Source organism: Ammodytes marinus, assembly GCF_949987685.1.
Source record: "Ammodytes marinus genome assembly, chromosome: 13".
Taxonomy (NCBI): domain Eukaryota; kingdom Metazoa; phylum Chordata; class Actinopteri; order Uranoscopiformes; family Ammodytidae; genus Ammodytes; species Ammodytes marinus.
In genome coordinates this window covers 12,105,652-12,128,754 of record NC_137217.1, presented here as the reverse complement: position 1 = coordinate 12,128,754, position 23,103 = coordinate 12,105,652, and the positions used below count along the sequence as shown (strand labels likewise).

The window sequence follows — 23,103 nt, the reverse complement described above, 5'->3', positions numbered from 1 at the left end:
CGATTCTGGAGAAAACTTGTTATCAAAATCCCTTTTGTCAAAATCTGTGCATATCTCCTCGCGATTTGAAAACAAATCCAGTGTTAATACACAGGCCAGGCTCTGTAAACTGGAATGCAAACAAAGAGGACCCTTACAGATAGCAGATCGTGAGGAGATATTCACTGATGTTGACAAGCAAATTCTCCAGAATCGCTGAATCCATCTTTCAACTCTTGAATTTAACTTTTCATCTATCACTTCACTTTGAATGATTATTTATGACCGTATAAGGAAACAAACCATGCTGGTCTCCCTTCATGGTCAGCAGCAGCTCAGTTGAGTTGTCTTCCCCCACTGTGTTGCTGGCCCTGCAGAGATAGAATCCAGCGTGGGACGCCTCCACAGAGGGGAGAGACAGCAGCCGTCCTGAGCCCACCTGGAGCAGGGAGCTGGGAGAAGCTGTCCTCTGGTACCAGGTGTAGTTGTCTGCTGCAGGGTTAGCATCACTGCTGCAGGTCAGGTTCACACTGCTGCCCTCGACAACACTGTCTGGGTCCATTAAGACAGATATGTTCACTGGGCGGTCTGAAAAAAGTACAAACATTGCTCATGTGAATAGTTTCATTCCAAAATAGCAGAGTTGACTTCAGATAAGCTCTCTCAGGAGTATTGCTGGAAAGAAAAGCTAATCTACAAGAGCAGTTGCTCCTATGATGGAATGAAGGGTCAAACAACGATTAAAGGAATTAAAAAGATAAATCAACGGCTTATAGAGAACAATACAGTCATTTTCAAATAAAAATTTAACTTTCTTTTTTTGAATGTCCTTTTATTTTTGCTTTAGAAAGAAAACACTGTTTGTGCGTCTCTTCAGGCTTCTAAAAACATTTAAATCTAAGGTGGAAAAGACCTATCTTTGCTTGAACTTATCTAAAGGCCTCAACCTGCCAGACAGACAGAGAGACAGACAGACGGACAGACAGACAGACAGACAGACAGACAGACAGACAGACAGACAGACAGACAGACAGACAGACAGACAGACAGACAAAATGGGGAATAATAAAATTGAGGAAGTCCTGATAACTGAAAATTAAGTTTCCTACGTTGAGCTTTCACTTGACTGTACTTTTCTTTTATGTACTTTAGTCAAGACATTCATTTTCATTTCATTTAACTTTTATTTATCCTCGAGAGACCAATTGAGGGGTGACCCTCATTTTCAATGGTGTCGAGTTCAAACAAATTCCAAGGAAAAACAACAATGCATACACAATATTCAATGCAAATACATCAAATACACAACAACAGGTGAAGAGAAGAAAAAAAAACAAAAAAAAAAAACAATTTAAACATTTACATAGTGGTGAGGAGTGGCAGCAATTAAAATTTAATTAAATGGGTGAAAGTACAATATAGCCTAATTAAAACAGTTACAGGTAGAGTTTGGCAGATTTAAGATAGTTTGTTTAAATTGATTAAAGGATATGAAGGTATTTAGTTTAATTTGTTGCTGTAAGTTGTTCCAGGAGTCGGGGGCACTGAAGCTAAAAGCTGTCTTTCCCAGCTCAGACCGGGCTTGTGGGACATAAAGCATGAGCATGTCAGTGGAGCGGGTCTGATAAAGCCCATCTAAAATTTGCAACATTTCTGTTAAATAACGAGGAAGCTTCCCGGTCAAGGCTTTGTAAATAAAAATATGCCAATGTGCATCACGTCTCTCTTTAAGGGAGTACCACCCAACCTTTTCATATAAAAGACAATGGTGTGTGTCATAAGCATCTCCTGTGATGAACCTTAAAGCAGAGTGAAAAACAGAGTCTAGGAGTTTAAGACATGAATGAGATGCATGCCGGTAAACCACATCACCGTAATCAAGGACAGACATAAAAACTGCCTCAATAATCCTTTTCCTACTAAATAAAGGGAAGGTGGTTTTGTTCCTATAAAAATAGCCAATTTTTTGTCGTAGTCGACAAACAAGATTTTTTATATGGAAATTAAAAGTGAGTTTATCATCTAACCAGATGCCGAGATATTTGTACTCTGTGACTCTTTCAATTAAAAATCCATTCTTTGTAAAAACATTAAAATCATTCAAATTTGTAGTTCTTGCTCTGGAGAAACACATATATTTGGTTTTGTCTGTATTAAGAACAAGCCTGAGGTCTACTAGACAGTCCTGCAGAGTATTAAAAGAGCTTTGTAGGTTCTCAATAGATTGGTGCACCGAATCGGAAATGCAATACAGTACTGTGTCGTCAGCGTATAGATGGGCGTGACAGTTTTTTAGCGATGAAACAATGTTATTTATATAAATTGTGAAAAGAACTGGACCTAAAATTGAGCCCTGTGGGACACCATTTGTAACAGTTAAGAATTCAGATTGGTATCTTCCCAGTTTAACTGACTGCTGTCTATCAGAGAGATAATCCCTAAACCAGCTACATGCAGACTGATCAAAGCCAATGTCATAAAGCCTCTGTAAAAGCAAATGGTGGTCAACAGTATCAAAGGCCTTTGAAAGATCAATAAAAAGTGCTGCACAGTGCTTTTTCTTGTCTAATGCTGCAACAATGTTGTCTACAACCAAAGTCACAGCAGAGACAGTACTATGGCCTGCCCTAAAACCAGATTGGAATGGGCTCAAAATGGAAGCACTAGTTAGAAATGTTTTTAACTGATTATTAATAAGTGATTCTAGAATTTTTGCCAGGCATGGGAGTTTGGAAATTGGCCTGTAGTTATTAAGATTATTTTTGTCACCACCTTTATGTAAAGGAATTACATGAGCTATTTTCCAAATTTTAGGAACTATTCCAGAGGAGATGGAAAGATTAAAAATATGGGTAATTTGTTTTGATATTATATGTGTCGAAAGCTTGATTGAAAACGGATCCAAATTGTCCTCTCCCATGTACTTCTTGGGGTTGATGGCGAGGAGCGCATCTACAACAACACTTGTGGGGAGAAGATCAAGGCTGAAAATAGGAGTTTGAGAGACAGGCGGTACGTTACTACTGGTGGTAGAAGGCGTATATCCTCCATTCTGAAAGAGTTGACCAGCAGCTACAAAATGTTTATTAAAAGCTAAGCCAATCTCTTTTTGATCATTGAGAGTGTGACCATTTAATTTGATCTGAGTGGGAACTGTGCTAGAATTGTTGTTTTTATTATAGTTCACAGCTTTCCAAAATAGTGCAGGGTTAGAGTAGCAGTTTGAGATTAATTCAAGGTAGTATTCAGATTTGGCTTTCCTGACCATGGCTGTGCATTTATTCCTAAGGTGTCTAAAAATTGTCCAATTGGTATTATCTCCAGAGCGTCTAGCTACAGACCATGCTTTATTTCTCTCGGAAAATAAATCAGACAGTTAACTTGTAAACCAGGGGTTTGATCTATTTTTTACTCTATGTTTTTTTAGGGGCGCATGCTTGTTTATAATTGAGGTGAAAGTATTGATGAAATGGTCTAAGGCTAACTCAACATCCGAAATTTGCGTAGTCAGTTGAATGTCACTATGATGGAGATCACTTAAAAAGGCTTGCTCATGAAAACCTCTAAAATTACGCTTAATTATGATTTTAGGTTGAGATCTTTTTAAATTAATACTTCTGATACAGGCCACTGGGCAGTGATCACTAATCCCAAGCTCAAAGACACCAGCTGAGGCTATTTTATTTATTTTATTTGATAAGATTGAATCTATTAAAGTTGATTTTGCTGGGTTTTTTAGATTAGGTCTTGTGGGCTCAGTTATTAATTGTGTAAGATTAATGTTGCTACAGATTTCGTTGAAAGATTCAGAGGCACCAGAAAGCCAGTCAACGTTAAAATCACCCATCACAATTACCTCTCTATTTACATAACTGGAGAGCATATGTGCTAGATCGTTTAAGGAGCTAGTTACAGCAGAAGGGGGCCTATATACACCAATTACAACAAAACAATCATTTGACGATAAAGATAATTCTAGCGCGATAAATTCAAAACAATTTGGAACAGAGACAGCATGTAAAAGTGCATTCAAAGGCCAACTTACACTGGACATCCAGGTGAACCTCTGTAGAGTTCATGAAGTTGATGCTGATATTATTCTTGGCCTGACAGAAGTACAGTCCACTGTCTCTGGGCTGGACGTCAGAGATGGTGAGATTCTGTCCAGAACTGATAAAGCGTCCTTCTTTGTACAGTCTGTATCCACTCTGTGTTACATGTGGACTGCCATCACTGCTGCAGGTGAAAGTCAAGGAGCTTCCTTTGACAAGGTCTCCTGATGGACTCATTGACAGTGTGACCTTCTTGGGAGCATCTGATTGAGAGAAGATTGGGATATTCAGCCTCACAGAATTAACAAACTAACCAGGTCAATCACAATGAAAAGTTTGGTGATTAGAAAGAAATAAGATCAGAGAAGAGAAAGAAGGACTCTTCTCTCTAATTGTAGGAAAAATCGTTAAAATAAAGGCGGTTAAACAAATGTAATATGTTACCGACATTTATTTTTACAGCATATTTGTTTGTTGTCATCGTTCATCTGACAGCTGGTCACACAGCCAAAACATCAGACTACTTTGAAATTTTTCATCTATATTTTTACTTTAGCTCAATTATTGTATTGCTCCATAGAGCAATTATTTTTGCAGCACGGCAGCATAAAAACTCAGTCAAAAAGTTTTTTCAATGTTTAGACGGTCTTTAACCTAATCTTTTTCCATGGAAACTTCTAAGTATTAACTTTGATCAGTTGATGATCCAAATGAATAAATCGACTACATTCAGACACATTTTAAGAGATGACTAAGGCTTGGTGGTTGTGATTTGAAGTGCCTTGTTAAATGTTTTATTATGTACTTACATTGTACATTCAGAGCCACAGAGTCAGATCTAGCATTCACCTGTCCCCAGACAGCACAGTAGTACCCTCCAGCATCCTCTCTCCTGGCCTGGAACGGATTCCGTACAGGTTGTCCATCTCTGAACCAAACAAAGTTTACAGATGTAGGACAGCCTGTCCTACAGGTCAGATTGACACGATCTCCCTCCGTCACAGTGCTTGGCCGTATAACAGTGGTCAACTCTGATTCAAAAACAGACATGGAAACCAGTTAATTTTTACTCAGACAAATTAAATTCATGAGAAATGCAACTGGTAACATTATTTTGACGTTACCTTTTACTGACAAAGAGGCAGATTTTTTACTTGTCCAGTGGTCTCTGTTTGTCTCAAACCAAAAAGCGTATTTTCCTTCATCATCAGGTTGCACATCATTGATCTCCAGACTACAGTCCTTCCACTTGTTGCCCACATATCTAAAGCGGTTAGTGGTTGATGGTTTGCCTAAAAGGGGAGACCACTCGCCAGGCACACTGAGGGCTTTATACCAGTTGACTGAAGTGACAGTATGACTTGAGGGATAGTCATACTTGCACTTTATTACCACAGATGCCCCTTTCAAAGCACACTGACTTTCGAGGCTCACCCCCCACTGGCCACTCCAGACACCTTTGGGCAGAAATGAAAAGGATAAACTTATTTGCTTTTAGTCGTAGCTTATTACCCCCACTTGATTTTGGAAAATAATGTCCTTGGAATTGTTAAACTGTAAGAAATATATTCATTGTATTTCAAAGTTCTAAGCAGAAGTTCCATACTCTTTTTATTACAGTGAAGGCAGTTCTTATACATTCATTACAAAAATGTGTTTCCTTACCTGGGATAGATACCAGAATAATCAGAAGAAAACGTTCCATCATTCAAAATCAACCTGCCTCACAACGACACAGGACACAGGTTACTGCACACTCTGAGCACTGGGAGCAACGTCTTAAACAGGCGCTGATAACTGGCTTTGACGTTTTTCAGATGATTTTGTCGAGCAAAAAAGCAGAAGTGGGAAGATGTGTCTCCAACCCGCTTCCTCTCATCATACTGTTACATATCAACTCAATCAGAGAAGCAGTATTACTACTGTAGACTGATGTCCAGCACTTTGTACTTACCAGAATGTGACAAGAGACACAGAGACTTTTTGCTTTGTGGTATCACTAAAGATATATATAAATTACATTTCTTAAAAATATTAAGTAAGTGAGTAAGACAGATCTAAGACAGATATTTGAACAGAGGTCACTTCCATACAATAGATGTTTCTCTAGGTGGCCAACATGTCTGAAACAGGTGGCCTCACTTGTCCACAGGGTGGCGTTGCTTGACCATGCAACCGACAGTGGGTTACATTAAGAACCTGGTGACTTCAGTGCCCGATTTACAAATACAGATTTCATGCAAGTGATTTAATTTGCAGTCTTCCCATTTCGTAACTTTCTCCATGGGATGTTCTTTCCTTTTCTCATCATGCACAAATAGTTAGCCTGTGACAACTTCCAGTTGCTTTCAATGTGTCTTCAACTGTGTGCATTACTCCTCTGCCCCATTCACTTCCTCACCACTTGATGAGAGAGAGATTGAGAGGGATAAAAACATGTGGGCCCAAAGGGATTACTGTGACATCACTTTGTCTAAGTAAGTTCTATTGTTGTCTTAGCAAAACTTTAAGGGCATTGCCCCACCCAAATATTACGCTGTACATGAAGACAGGGGATGTAAATAAGTACATGATAATGACACAATTTCTGCACCATTACCTCTGGTTCATGTGAGTTATACGGGAAGATTTTCATTTGCAATTGGTCAAATAAAATAGAGGAAACAGGTGGAAGAAAATGTGTAGAAATAAAAATAGTTAAACACAATAGTAATAATTGATAGCAGGTCTTTATTGTCATTGTTATTGAATCCATGTTCCCCTTAGCAATGCCTGCTTAACAAGCATTCATCGCTCACTGTCAGGAAGCCATGACTTTTTTTTATTTTCTATTTTAAATCTTCAGGGTACCAAAATAGATAACACTCAGTGTAAGTCCCTTTTACCGATATGAAAGAAGCTGTTTAGTTATTATGACAAAAGGTATTTAATTCCACTAACTGTGTCATGCCTTTCACAATGTCTAAATATTAGTAGTACCATTTACTACCTTGAGATAATATGATTGTCTGATTGTCAAGAAATTACTCCAGATTCACACATAGTATCCCTCTTACCTCACTCTACCCTTTCTTTCATCCAAATATACATTCAGTCAACAAGATCAGTTTGTTTTCCTTTTCTTCAGTTTAACAAATACTTTCTTTGCTTACCCTACTTGACATAAAATTGAAAAATTGGTTTATTGAAAGCAAGCTATACAGTATGAACTGAATACATGTTGCAGCCTCAGCAATCAAAACAAGCCTGGAAGTGCATATGTTTCAATATTGCATGTTTTTTTTAGTTTAGTTTTTTCATACAGATTTCAATTAATTAATTGCAGTTGTTTTCCAATAGTATGCATTCAGGTGCACTGTTATTGTTATACAGCAGCAGTAGATATAGTCTATACTGTGGATAAGGAATGGAACAGTTTGAAAGCATTTCTGCCACACCAGGCAACATACTACAGTGGTAATGTGCGTAGAAAACAAAGGGAGAGACATGCAACACGGTTAAGTGACCAGACTCCCAGTCAGCACCAGGACCATGTGTCGTCCTCATGGTCTGGTGAACTGAGGAGAGAATCCATAACAAAATGTCCGACCCAGAACAGTATTATAAGGCGTCGTCAGAGTTCACCAAGAGTGGTTTGCTGTCCCACAATCTGAGAGTGATTGGTTCACATGAGGGAGGCTGACGTGCTGTTCAGCTGAGGACAGAAACAGGGAGAGACAGTTAGTTGAATATATTAGAATGACAAGAGAGAAACATGAATTATCATTTGATCAAAATATTAAAATTGTTGTTGCTTTTTTTATTCCTGCATTGTTGAGCTTATCGCAATCACATTATTTATATTTGATACATTTTAAAGATAATCATTCTTTTAATTTGTTATTTTCTTTTAGGGGCACAACTTTGTAACATCATTTGTATGTGGAGTGATCATACTGACCCATTCCCATCATGTATATAATAATAGTTGTGTAAAACATTAAATGAAGACATTAAAATAGAGACAGTTTTACGTAAAGCTAGTGTCACACCTGCTTAGCATTTTCCCCCCTCCCGGTCAGTGGCGAGCCTGGTGCAGTAATGTGTAAACAACTTTGGAGGAATCTTTGGGCTTCTTATCGCCCCCCATTGGTAGGTTCTGGATCTGCACCTGGTCCATACTGAAACCAACATCAACAACAAATAGCAACGAGTTCATCTGGAAATCTGATTCAGATCAAATCCCCCAAAAAAAGACATGTCTGCATTTTGCTCAAGGACCATTAAAAAATGTTTTGGACGCCCAAAACTGGGATGACAAATTTATTGTCTGCTCGTAAACCCGGAGAAGGTGTTGGATATCACAGGAGAACGAGGGTAAAGACATGGGAGAAGACAAGGAGTGGAAAGTGCATAGAAGTTGACGACAGGCAGATAAAGAAGAAAGCAAAAGGGCCAGGGCGGTTGTAAAATAAAATGTGCGACACGCAGGACGTGAAACAGTAGATTGCTGCTGTGGTCTACAGCTCTGTAGAGACACATATGGCAGACAGAAAATGGCTCCATGTTGCGGAGTGATAAAAAGGAGAGAATGGGACAGAAGTTAAACAGACAGAGAGAGGGATGTGGTTAAGAGGAGGAGGACGTGACAGAGACGGAGGAAGGTGGTGTGTACCTGGCCAGCTTGGAGTAGTGGATGGTGATGTAGTTGGGGGCGGGGCTGTGACTCTCAACCTCTGTGATTGGTGGAGCATCCTTCAGAGGAACAATAGCGGGATGAGAGCTGTCACTCAAGTCCTCTGGCTCCTCCTGCATGCGGACACACACACACACACACACACACACACACACACACACACACACACACACACACCAATATCAAAAATAAAAGCATTTTGTAATGTACTGTATGTCATTGTCTAAGACTCAAGCGTAGCGTCAAGAGTAGCGTACCGGTATGTCGGACATCTTGCCCTTGCTCACTGGAAAAGTATGTTGGGCTGACTCATAGAACAAGGTGTCATCTGTCACTGACGGACGCTGGGGTCACACACACACACACACACACACACACACGCACACGCACGCACACGCACATGCACACGCACACACACACACACACACACACACACACACACACACACACACACACACACACACACACACACACACACACATACATACACAGAACCGAGGAAAAGAGTAAGACGGTACGATGGTCATCTCTAACAAAAAATTGCAACTGCATTGAACAGATGTTTTAAAACTTTCAAGATGTTGGGTCATTTAAAAAAAATGAACAATACGTACTGTACCTTATTTGCTATCTCTCCGGACTCAATGTCTACTCGGTGCATGTTCTTGCTGTGAAGACACCGGGACAATATTATCAAACCATAACCAATTGATGACTGCAAAAGTAATCCAAATAAAGCATTAAAACTGACCGTTTTAAGATCAACCTCTTGCAGAAATCCATGAATTATCAAATAAACTGATGCTGGACTTTGAAGTAAGCCTCAATGGACACACACATAATATACATTCCTCGTAAAAAACACAACCAAAACTGACATTCTTTTGAATATGTGGAAGAGTACAGAAATAACCCAAACAGAAGTAAGTAAACAGCAGTGTACTTCCTGTCACCTGATCATAATGGCCACTGTGAGAGTGATGAGGCCAGCAGACACGCCCACTGCTGACGCCAAGGCAATGACCTTCAGACGACCTGCCAGTGAGGGGAGGATAATAAAGGTTATCAGTTTGGCTAAAAAGAAAGAAAAGCAAGGGTTAACACGAAGAGATTAAAAATAGTACAGCAAGCTAAAAAAGCACAGAAGACACCAAAATAGAAACAGTGAAAGTGAGGAACCGGGGAAAGAGCTGTGCATCATCTCCTAAGCGTCTAGACATCTTCAGACGTGTGTTTCCAGTTCTGATTTCCAAACCTAGCTGTACTTCTTCAGCTGCTGAGTTTTCCACAACACTTCATCATCCCTTCCGTTCCCCTCGTAGTGAGAGGGCTTTACATGACTCACCATGACTCACTGAGAAACAGGCAGAAAGCAGGAGATCATACACAAACCAAGACCAGGGCCTGGACCTCATGCTGCGATAGTGACAGGGGAGGTTTCATCATTCACCATTTAAGAAACACATACAGAAACTGGTTGACAAATCCCTTCTTTTTTTTCTTGGCCATTGTCTGAGATAATCAGAAACATTGACGTAAAAATGGGGCAAGGGTGTTTCACAAAGCTTATATCGGTGACACTTCATCTCTTTATATTACACTTGGTCATGGTAAAGCCCGTAACAGTAAACCTAGAGGAGTGTCAGGCAACACTTGTCAGCGGAGATGAGCCACTGAAGGCCTTAAGACTTGTGAAGTGTGAATGTAGGTCTGACACCTTCACAACTCATGAAACTCACCAGATACAAACGTGCATGTGTTACATTACTTATCTCAAAGATTGATATGATATAAAATAGTTCAAATAGTGAAACCTCCTTGTTCTTTTTCAAGTCTCAAAACATGCATAGTTAAGTTTTGCCAACTTCTGCTACCTAAACCTATTTCCAAGAGGATAAAAAGCATCCAATGTTCAGGAATTATATTGTAGAAGAGTCTATATCCATGCTAATGGATATTTGAGGCTGGATTTAGGATGCTTTTAGCCACAGTTTGAGCTACATGCTAACATGCTCACAATGACAACTTCAGCATGCAAACATACAGATGTTTACCATGTTTAACGGTGCCATACCAAAAGTCCGACTGCCCATTATTCCGACAGCTCAATCTTCCGACTTTTTTACCATTGGACTGAAAAGCCATTGGGCAGTCCCCAGCTCAACATCTAAGTTTATTAGCACTAAAAACAGAGCACTACTGGTCATAAACCAAAGTATTGGACAAATCTGACGCTACATAAAAAGTTCACCAAACTGATTACATTTTATCGTAATTGGAAAAAGGATATTATCTATTAGAGACATTTCAATCAAAACCAAACATTCCAGTGCAAGGGTTGTGCAAGGTCAGAGGATTGATCCTTTGAAGAACATGAATATCTATACACAATGTAATGGCATAATCCATCTAATAGACATTTTACGCATGAATCATTTGGTACCTCTTACTCGTACGGTGAGCACAGGAGAGCTGTGGACTCCAATTCGATTCCTGGCCTCACAATAGTACCGACCGCTCTCTCCAGGACCGACATCAGAGAAGGTGAAGATAGGACCGGACTTGGTGCCCCATGCTGCATGGAGCACAGAAATGCAGAAGGTCCACTTATCAATTCAGACAGAGGTGGAGGACACATGAGCAACAAACAATCCAGACACAAACAGAGCACCACACCTTACTGACTGCATACATTGACCACAGGTTATAGAGTTGGATATTGATGATTTTGTAACCTTGAGTGGAACCACATTTTTACGATGCTAACATTGTACAGAGCCCCCGTCCAGAGCCAAGCGGTGCCATGTGAAGTTGTCCACAGCTGGGTTGGCCTGACTGCTGCAGGTCAAGGTCAAAGGTCGGCCAGCGTCCACCACACTGGAGGGGCGAGCCAGAACCGAAGTGTTCTTGGGAGGGTCTGGAAAGAGAGGAAGGGAAGATATTGAAGAAGAGGTTTAAGGAAGGCTTTGTCATGTTTGTCAATTATGTGTCATTTAAGGAAGAGAAAACAGGGGTGCTGTATGAGGAAGGTCAGGGTTTGGAGACCCCACAGACCACTGAGGAGTTAAAGGAAACCCCAAAGTCAAATGTGTTTGTAATCATTATAAATGTATTACAATGTACACTATTACATAGTATATTTAGGTGTAAAAGGTACAGTAACAATCACTGAAGACAAAGGGAAGGTTAGGAATAATTTTTGATAGACAAATCTCCCCAAGATAGAAACAGGAAAAAGAAAGAAAACCGTGAAGAGGAGGCTGGAAAGACAGATAGAGATAAAAGGAGAGAAAATGTAGAGGTGAAGAGAGCCTCTAAGATAGTATGTCCTCAGATACTTAGTGAGATACCCAAACATCATCATGCACAAGCATTCAACACACCTACTACTTACAAAGTACAGAGAGTGTAGCCACAGGGGAGGTTTGGTATCCCAAGCGGTTCCACGCTGAACAGTAGTACTGACCAGCAATGCGAGCACGCACCGAAGAGAACGTCAGGTTCTGTAAGGTTCCTTTAGCCAACACCTGGTCACCTAGGATACGATACCAAGCGTACCTTCAAGAGAAAGGATGGTGAAGATGAAGATGGTGATGAAAATGATTCAAGGACTGGGCAATTTCCGGTATTAGAATCTTTTGTACTTCACAATTAGATCATATAACACTTGATTTCATATATTCTAAAATGGTTTTGTCCACATTGCCCGGTCCTTCATAAGAAACATCGATGAAAAGTTAAAGTCTGAAGTAAAAAAGTAAGAAAAAAAAGATAAAAAATGGGAAATTTCAAGATGACAATGAGAAATGCAAGAATGATGATGCAAATAAGAAAACTAGCATCATAAACTCAGCATCATGTCTGACTTGGTGGAAAGGAGGAGAAATATTAGTCATACCTGCTGGCAGGAGGGTGGGCGTGGGTGGCACAGCTCAGGTTGACGTATGAGCCCTCTCTGATGTCACCTGGAGGACTCACCAGCACTCGAGTGTTCTTTGGAGAGTCTAAACAGGCGGATGGACAGCGAGAAAAACGGGAGCCTCATTACAAGTATGTTCCTGTGTTTATTTGATATCGAGTCTATGCCACCATTGATACCTTTCAGTGAATAACAGCTGAAAACTGGTATAAAGACATCACTGCTGCCAAACGAGCGAGCTCTGTGGATGATAAAGTCAGCTAATCACAAGCAAAATCTGGATGTATGACACATGAATGCAGCCTGACAACCTTTTTCCATAGCGTTTAAGGTATGAAGGACAACACATTTTTTTTTCAAAAATTCAAAGTAGTTGCTGCATTTTCATGCATATACTCTCAGAAACCAACAGAAGCAAAAGGATGACAAATCAATACTTGTATCACTTCCTACCATTAGAGTTGTTGTCTAAAGGACCTAAGATATGAACATGCACACAGAGTTAATATGGGTTTACAAATGTTTTTTTTTCGACAGCCAGCGCCAAATGTAATTGTAAACATCCAACACACTTACAAGTGACATTCAGTAGAAGTGGTTTGGAGCGATCTGTTCCCAGTGAGCTGCGTGCAACACACACGTATTCTCCCTTGTCTGTGTATTTGAGGTTGGACAGGTGGAGCTGAGGCCTGAAACTGTCTGGGATGCTGCCACTCTCCATGTCTGCATGAGCAGACAAGGAAACAAATGCAGGTCAGTGTGCACTCATGAATGTACATTACAAGCATAATCTAAAGACTGAGGTACATAGAGTGAAATAACTTTCTTCTTTAATCAATTATTGAGGAAAACTGTCAAAATTCTAGCTTCGTCCTGCTCTCCTTAAACCAATATTAAAATTACTTTCATCTGTCCAACTGCAGGACACAATTCACGTTTCATTTTCTGTCACTGTCGTCAACCATATCAATTAACAAAGTGAATGTGTACACTGAGCAGTGGGTGTAATCATATGCTGCGTATTGGTAAACACGTGCTGTCCTGTACCTTTGAACCATGCAAAGCTCTCTACAGGTGGAGCTGCATCACTACTGCAGGTGAGAGTGACCGACCCCCCCTCTGACATCACCCCTACTGGGTAGACTGCTACGGAGGTGGAGCGAGGACTGTCTGGAGGGAGGAGAGAGAGTGGAAACACGAGGGGGAGAAAATAAAGGAAATGAATAACAATTGGGGACAAAGAGATGAGAAAAAAGGGAAGGGAGAAGAAAGAACACAAAATGTAACAGTATGTCACTTCATATCAAACTCATTTAAAGCCACAACGAGTAACATGGTCCGTTGGCGGCCCCTTTGGACAAAAGCGGTAGTATTTTTACGACGCCCGCTGTCGCAAAGCTGTTTTCTAGCTCGTGCCAGGCGTGCGAGTGTGAACTGAGAAGGGCGCAATATAGTGCATGTCCGTGTGTTGAAAGTGTGAGGACTCTTTTCGGCTCCGTGAGAGTGGTTTTGACACTGCATCAACTAATGCCAGTCAGTACCACACACACCTGATTGCAATGAGTTGATGCAGCAGCGTCACCTAACTACTCTCTCTCACGGAGCTGAAAGATTACGTGTCCTCACAGAAAGCGAATGAACGAGAGACGGCAGTTAGTATGGATCACGATGAGGTAATGTGTTTGTGTTGTTGATGTAAATAATGACTATTTCAGATAATGGTTATCTGATGATGGTGAAGCAAAGCAAACTTTGTGTTAGTACCAACCGCTCATTCATTTAGGAGTAAACACTGCAGTCTAGTTTCGCTCTCGTGAAATTGTATACACGTTGCTTGGCAACGCCCTCGTCCCGCCCGTAGCCTATATCACTCTCCCTTTTAGCTTTTCTTCATTGCATTCTCTTTTTTTTCTTTGATGGTTCAGCCCCGTTATCAGTCATTTTGACGACAAATAACTGTCTCAAACAAGGCTCCTGCTCCCCTTCCCTCACCTGGAGGGATAGGCTTCTCAAATGGCATTGCAGCGCCACACTGAAATCTGCGACCAATACGGATATGTGACCATAGAGCCTGCACGAGCGAACCGAAAATCGGACTGGTTGTGCGACCAGACCAAAAGCAGTAATAAAAACTATATAAAAACGTCTTTCTTTGCACTGATGGTCTCATTTGCTGTTAAAGGTAATGTATGATTATCAGAGGAAACATGAGGCTGTTTAAAAGATATTTAAATGTTACTCGTAGCCGCTTTAAACACGTGCCGGCTGCGTGTGCATTTGTCTAGGAAGGGAGTGAAGGAGAGACCACAGGATGTATCGCGATGAGGTAATGTATTTATATGTGACTAAGATTAATAATGGTAATAGTACGATGGTGAAGCAAAGTAAAGTTTGATGTGGTACCATTCGGGAAACATAGGATGTTCCGGTCTGCCTGCCGTAAATGGTTTTGTCTAAGTTTCTGGGAGATAGGGCAAGAGCAAAGGCATTAATAAGAGCTAGCGTATATAAAAATAGCATTTTTTAACTGACGGTCTCGTTTGCACTTAAAAGTCATTTGTTTTCCTTTGTATTTTGTCCCAACAATACAACCCACCAGAGATCCAGCTTGGTTGACTGATATTACTCACATCCCAGATCCAGGGATAGGGCTGGTGACTGGACATTCTGTGGTGGGATTGGTCGACAGGTGTACGCTCCAGCATGCCGCTGCTCGAAGCGGTTGATAATCATCCATTTCTCATAGGAGCCCAGGTTCAGTCCGTCTCTGTGTGTAGAACATTATATCATATCTACAGGTGTCACAGACAGTAGGCTTTTTCAATTACACTTCAATACATGCTCTGAACGAGCTCTCTGGGGCACCTTTAACAAACACACACACACACACACACACACACACACACACACACACACTTACCTGTAGAGTGCGAGGCTCCTTCCTGCGGCAGCACATCCAGTGGCCAGGCAGCCTACAAACACAGTCTCTCCAGAGCCAAACATATTGGCGGGCCTTGCTGGATGAACCTGGACCTGGAGGTCTGAAATACACATTCACACATAAAACACTATCTGGATGAATCCTTTGCATGTTTATTATAACTCACTGCATCTTCAGTTTGTATGAACCTACCAGTTACTTCCAGAGTGATGGTGTTAGGGGAGGTCCATCTCCCCATCGGTTGGTCTGTCTCAAACCTGAAGTGGTACTGGCCGGCATCACTCAGCTTCACAGCCCGAATCTGCACTGAACAGCTGTAATAGCTGCCTCCGATGTAGCTGGTAAACACCGTTCATTTGTCACACATTTATTCATTGTTTCACATTCACTCAGCGTTGGAAAGTCATAAGTGTGTTTCTCCTACCGAGTACGACCACGGTATGACAGGCTGATCTCGTTGGGGTCAGTGTGGTAAGTGAACTCCCGGCGACCTTCAGCGGACACGCGGAACCACATGACCTGCCTCACGGTATGACCTGTCCAGTTAAAGAGGACCACAGCCAAACCCCATATTCAAATTCTTTCAAAATCACAGCAACTAAAGCAATACGCACTGTAGTGAAGTTCATGACGAATGATGGCGAAAAAGAGTTCGGTTTTTAAACTCACCTCAATTGCTCGGAATTTGGACACAATTGAAAATGAAAAGAAATACAGTCTATACATTGATTTGATACCTGACGGGTAGTCATATCGGCAGGGCAGAGTGACGGTTGTTCCGGCCCACACACAGATCTCCCTCCTTGAAAATGACACACTCCACCTGCTCTGGATACCTGCGGGACAAGTTACACACATGCAAAATCGGAAAGCTAAAACAGAAGTAACACAAATGCAACAAGTACATTCCCATGCGCACAGTTAAGACATAAGCAAGCTAAAATGCACACACAGTATAAAGGCACAGCAGAATGTGAGATGAAGGGAATCAGAACTAGTTCAGGGTCCCAAACAAACAATCATCACTATGTTCTACTGCGCCATATATAAATATGCTACAGAAAGTTTTAGGGAATACACAGTCAAAGATGAAAGAAGCATACATGTATGTGGCTCCCTATAGAAAAACCTGTCAAACTGCAGCTCTGATCAGCTCAGAGAGTGACACATAAAACTGAAGGAGTGACAGTGAGCCTGGATGTGCAGCCATGGTGTCGTCCTGGCTGACTACCTTGCACAAAAGGCAATCAATACTTATAAATAACCTGGCCGTAAAGGCAAGGGCACCTGGATGCCTCATGTGCATAATGGTTCCTATAAGCCGGTCGCACACATCTTTTCTCTGTTGTCATTTGTTTTACAGTATGTGTTACGGACATTCTTTGACACATCTAGAATGCAATACAAATATCTGACCACTGAGGAGGCTGCCAGTTCATCTCTCATCCCCTAAAGTACTGAGAATATACTCATCTAAACCTTGTTCAGCTTGTATAGTTGTATTTGTCTATTTAGGAAAGAATGTTAACTTCTAACGTATCCTTGTGTTTTTGTCTTACCTGGTAAAGCGGTAAGGATGGTGCCCAGAACTAACGCACCTGCCAACATCTCAGCTGACGCGAGCTCTGTAATGTCACCGGAGAAGGAGCATGGGGGTGGAGGTGGAGGGGGACAGAGAGGTGAACAACAATATTAACACAGATTAACACAGTTGAGCTGAATAAATGTGAAGCACTCACCCCTTAAAGTATCTTCATTTGCCTCAGTCGGTCAGACAGAACAGGGTTCATAGGATGTGTGCAACCCCGAACAGTGATGGAGGTGATTTCTTATCGCGGTGAGAGTTGCATGGTGTTCAGAGTCAGGTGGTAGGAGATGGGAGGAGGAGTGGAAAGGGGCAGAAGGAGGGGGGTTGGGGAAGAGGAACTATATGTGTGCTCCAGAAGTAACCCAGGCTGCTTTCTTTGAAACTTTTAACTCTTTCTATTTACAGTTTTTTTTCCACTTCTCTCTTTGAAACAGTTGTCTAAAGTCAATGATGTGATGACATCCTTGTGATCGTCTCACTTGCACAATTGTCTCTCTAAACTGGAAGTCAATGACCTTTAGTCAGTCAAACATGTTAGCAAGCAGTCTCACATTGCAGCTGCATTATTTCAAAGTATCTCAAAGGACTATTACTTAGCTAGGCTTTGGGGTGTACTGTACTGTGTATAAATAATAATACATACGTTAATGTTTTGTGTCCAACTCTGAGTTGACATGGGGAGAGAGAGAAGGGGTAGACATGCTGTAAACGACCTGGGTCCGCTGCAATAGGGACTTAATGGTAAACGCATTCTAACTGGTGAGCCACCAGAGCGCCCCATATTTAATGCACTCTTAAAGCGAGTCACTCTTCATTCCACTCTGACATTGTCACAACACTGGTGGTGCAAACCGTAAAATCCTGATTGACTCACTGTTAGAAAGACCAACAATGTATGGTTCATTTGTAAAATGAATTCAGGCCTGTTTATGTTAATAAGTATACATAAGTCAAGCAGACATATACTCGGCGGCCCAGATGTCCTCTCATCCACGGGCTCTGCCTCTAATTGAGAATCGCTGGCACAGAAAGCTACCCACAACCAGACGCGGGGAGGTTTGAGACCTCTCAGTCAACTGTGTCCACTTAGCCTGATGAGTCTAAATGACTTTAACATGCTACCCTGCCACAGCTTGGCCAAAAGATGTCAGTTTAGCGTCATGACTCGGCCAATTGGCTACTTACCCCAGCTTTGACCCAGGAGTAATGATGATGTACAGTTTAACATTTCAGTCAATCTCTATCCACAGGCGTCCAAGTCAGGGAGAGAGAAAGGGGACTCACCCTCAAGGTTTCAGAGATGATATCTTGATGCATCTGGAAATGAACGCTGACATTTTGCTTATGAGCCGTACTGATCAAAGATGATGCATTGAGGGGCAATGTAAGGGATGAGTGCTGATGTTAGGAAATATGGCTTGATATCAGATTTATATCCTGCTTGATTTTAGGATCTACAAGCCTCTTTTTTGGTTGGGCATTACAACAGGGGTATTAGTGGTTTTAATTAAGATTAATTAAGAGTAGTCGGTTGGTAGATAAGGTTCAGTATGTTTCTTATTAAATAATACTTTTTCTATGCCACCGTGCCGGCGATGGCCGAAGGCATTAAGTTTTTTCGTGTTTTGTCCGTCTGTTGAAAGCACTTCCTGGCCGGTCTTGTGAACGTGATATCTCATGAACGCTTCAAGGGATTGTCTTCAAACTTTGCACAAATGTCCACTCTGACTCAAAGATGAACTGATTACATTTTGAAAGGGATATTGTACAGTTTATCTTTTGACTATAGCTCCCATTGACTACCAGTGTTTGAGCTAAGCTAACCTGGATGAGCCACCTTTGCCCATTTCTATATAAAAATGCACACACAGTTACAGGAATGGTTTCTGTTGCCTTTTTCTTGAGCCGGAGATTGCATGCAAACAGCTCACTATTAAAAATGTTGAACTATTCCTTTAAAGACCATTTCATGGCGTTTCTTGCCAACAAAGAAATAACATGCAGCATAGATCAAATGTGTTATTCAACCATCAGGAATCCCTGTAAAAAATATAGCTTTGTTCAAATGATCTGCATTATGTTTAGCGGGAATCTGAAATCGACATTAAATTGCAACACTAATAAGTAACAGAATGTCTATGGTTGGGAAAGTTCCCTCCAAAATATGAACAGAAAATCCTCATGCTTTGACCTTAAATTAACAATATATTTCACTTCACAGATTGCTTGGTTGGATTATAGGTTGGGACCTGAAATGAGTCGCAGGCCCTCATCTAGCGGGTCTCCACATGACAAGAACACTCGTATGATTTAATGGTCCTGGATCCCAGGGGGGTGGGGGGTAAAAAACTTTGGTCGTTTGGTCTGAAAAGTTTTGAGAACTTTCCCCCCTCCGAAAACTGTGTATTATGTTGAGTAAGTGGAGTGGTGGGCTTTGAGCTTAACCTGTAACCACAGAATGACTTCAAAAGGATCACGGCACACTAATACACTAATAGGTCAAAGCCTGATGTAATCTTAATCGAAAGCAGAGCAGACTAAACGAGTGAAGAGAAACAGATGGATGGAGCTAGATTAAGTGTGACTGACCACAAACAGAGAGAGAGAGAGAGAAAGAGAGAGAGAGAAAGAGAAGGAAAGGTTGAGAGGGGGAGGTATGAGAAAGTTTGAAAGGGGGAAAGGTGGGAGAGAGACAAAAACACGATGAGGTAAGGTTGCCAAGGAGGAAAGTAAGAAAAAGATGGAAAGGATATGAAGCGAGAGAAGCAGAGGAAGTTGAGAGGAGAGAGAAAGAATACAAACAGGAGAAAGGTTTGAAAATGAGAAGTGTAAAGTTCGTCAGAGGAGAGAAAAGGGGAAATGGGAGGGGGGGGGGAGTGAGAGGGAGCAATAGACAAATGCATGACAGCGTATCCAACCCTTACGGTGGGGAAGGTATCCATCCACTGACCGCAGCCTCCCGGCCAGATGAAGTGTGACCGTCTGGTGGTCAGACTGGACCTGAAGATTTTCCGCTGTTGCAAAACACTTCCTGCCTGCTGTTTTCATGTAATGTGACCGCTCACAGTTTGCTCCCCCTGCCATACTTTAACTTGTACAATATGTTATTTCTATGTTGCACCGTGTGCCCACAGATTAGACTTCTTGGCTCTGCGGGCCCTCCTCCAGCCTTGGACGGACTCCACATAAGCAAAATAATGATTCGACAGTCCAACATGTGTTAGTCTTCAGGTTGAGTGGTGCTCTCCACGGGGGGAAGGCTCTGGGTAAGAATGACGATGATCAGAGCTCCGATCATATCTGACAAGGTGATGTGTTGTTCCTGTGCTGTCTTTTAGGAGATCTACACATGATGACATGATGAGCGGGACATTTGCCAAGAGCATGATTGAACCAATGGGGGAATTAAAAAAGAGAAACAAAAAAGAGCTATGCGAGAGAGAGAGAGAGAGAAAGAGGGAATTTCTTCTTGGTTTAACTCCTACTACATTATCAATAAAACACACAGTATTGAGCCACGCTGATACTTGGCCTTCATAGATAGGCCAAACCAAACACTTTATGAATTCTTTAAAAGTCCTAAATCTTTGAAACCTATTGCCGCTCTATTAAATTCAGCCTGCTTTTTGCTCATTCCTGTCCCATTCACAAACTCGGCAGCAGTGTTGGGTTTCTGCTCCTTGTCTGCCAGAGACCTGTCTGTGGCTGCTGTGGTATTCCACGCTGAATGAGTCATGTCTGGTGGTTATTATGGGCAGGCGTTTGGCTCTCCCCCCGTCTCTCACCCCGTCTAGTGGCAGCAGACAAAATTACATATTGTTTTGAGCACCGTCCAGAGGAACTGACCAAGATCAGGTTCTCAGTTAACCAGGCAGGCTGCATGAGTTAAAGACACATATTTGGTAAGTGGTGTAAGAATACTTAGTTTTTTTTTACCCTGTCTTTTCTTTTCTCTAATGTGTTATCAAAGCCAAAACAAATGAAAGCAGTGGGCAGGTAACTTTGAAACTCAGGAGAATTTGAGGTCAAACTAGCCTTTTCAATGGAAAGCTTTAAAATAATAAAAAATTAAGTGTTTGGTGGTCAAAGACTTGCAGGTGTATGTCCATACCCAAAACATGTGACATTTGCCAGTTACCTTAGGTGTGGACTTAGAAGGTGTGTCATTCATTAGGTTGATTTAAATGTTGCATATCGTCTCTCTTTTACACATTTTACCTACAGCAGCTTTTCCTGAGCTAGTTGGATAGAGACAAATTGATATTTAGTGTGATATATGTCAAAGTATTTATATGTAGGCCTACACACTTTTACAAGAATGTATTAACCATTATTTCTGCATTTAATCAGAAACCAGTAATAATAGGTAATAGATTAAATTGAATAGAGAGATCGAACCAGGTTTAGAGGAACATAAATCTCATAGGACCCCAGGGCAATGGTAGTGACAGCGTATGTTTAGGGAAAGATATACATTATCTAAAAAAGTGATAATTCAGGTCAAAGTCAAGAAGAATGCTAAGAATCTTCTCCACTCAAAAAATTTACAAAGCTTTCCATCTCAACTTTGCTAGAGAGCACCTGGAGAAACCTGAGGCTTTTTGAAAGTCCATTATGTATAAGGAGTCCAAAAATGAACCGTTAGCCCTAACCCAAACTGCAACGTTGGGCAAAAATATAACACTGCATACCACCAAAGAGACCTTCTCTCATCACTGAAGTATGATGGTGGGAACAATAATATCTAGGTCTGCTTTTTGTCTTCGGGACGTGGACAACTCTACATAGTCCAGAAAATCATGAATTTGGAGGAATATTGTAAAATCCTGGAACATAATCTTAAACCTTCAGTTGTGAAGTTGAATTTGGGCTAAGAATGGATCATGCAACATGGCAATGATCAAAGCATTCCAGCAAAACAACCAAAAGATGGCTGAGGAAGAAGAACATTTGTATTCTTGATTGGCCAAGTCAATGTCCAGACCAGAACCCAATTGAAAGTCTGTGGCCGCGTGTGGCGGGACTTGAAGCGGGCATTTCAGGCCAGACGTCAATCCAACCTCTCTCGACTGGCTGGTTCTACATGGAGGACTGGGAAACAATCCCCCAATGCCCATGTGTATGTCTATATTTCAGTGAGAAGTGAAGGTCATCAAAGTTGGCCACGGCCGAGGTTCATGCTTTAGTGCTAACTGCCTGTAGTGTTTCCATCAGTTAAGAATATTTCACTATCGCATGTGTACGGTGAATATGAAGCAACTGTCAGCACCCAGTAAGCTTACTTTAGCATGAAGACTGAGGGGGAAACAGCTAGCTTAGCTCTGTCCACTACATAGACAAGCCAACAAAATGCACACCTGAAGCTCTGAACTGAATACATTCCTTATTTGCATTGCTTATGAGTTTCACTTGTGCTATTTTAACATGTTCAATAAATTATCTAAATAAAATGAAATAAAAAGTACTTTCCACCGTTAAAACACCATCTCTCATTGTTACACTTTTGTATCTGTGCAGATTAAACAAAGGAGACATAAAGTGTCCAAACATTAGATTAAGAAGTGTTTGGATATTGATTGTGTTACCTTTAGACAGAGCCTAAAATGCTGTTACACCTGTTTTCAGTCTTAATATAAGATAAGCTAACCAGCTGTGATAAGCTGCTTCACATTTTTTGTGGAATGGATGTTTTTATCTAACTCTTGTCACGAAAGTGAATAAGCACATTTTGCAAAATGCCAAACTATTCCTTTAATATTTAATTATGATGAAAGTTTCCCTAGGTTTAACAATTTTAAAGCCGAACAATTATTGCCAGAAGCCTATGCTGACCCTAGTTAATAAATGTTCTTATCAAGCGGTTGATTGGATGATTACAACCACAAACAGCTACACTCACACAAATAAGACAGGTTGTCACTTAACAGCTCTTGTGGAGCTTCCATAGGG

The 23,103-nt window shown here is 41.2% G+C and overlaps 1 protein-coding gene across 1 annotated transcript; it reads right to left on the bottom strand.

The window, feature by feature from the left end:
• Positions 1 to 7,492: 7,492 nt before the first annotated feature.
• On the bottom strand, positions 7,493 to 17,174 carry LOC307259254 (B-cell receptor CD22; the record flags this gene model as incomplete). The annotated part of the gene is made up of 18 exons (XM_080039024.1): positions 7,493 to 7,725; positions 8,063 to 8,191; positions 8,686 to 8,819; positions 8,964 to 9,050; positions 9,326 to 9,374; positions 9,660 to 9,741; positions 11,150 to 11,281; positions 11,474 to 11,623; positions 12,101 to 12,264; positions 12,605 to 12,710; positions 13,202 to 13,348; positions 13,673 to 13,795; positions 15,256 to 15,392; positions 15,546 to 15,666; positions 15,759 to 15,904; positions 15,991 to 16,102; positions 16,304 to 16,402; positions 17,126 to 17,174. The coding sequence occupies 17 exons, from the start codon at positions 17,172 to 17,174 to the stop codon at positions 8,089 to 8,091; spliced, it is 1,941 nt and encodes a 646-aa protein (XP_079895150.1). The 3' UTR covers positions 7,493 to 7,725; positions 8,063 to 8,088.
• Between the last annotated feature and the right edge of the window lie 5,929 nt (positions 17,175 to 23,103).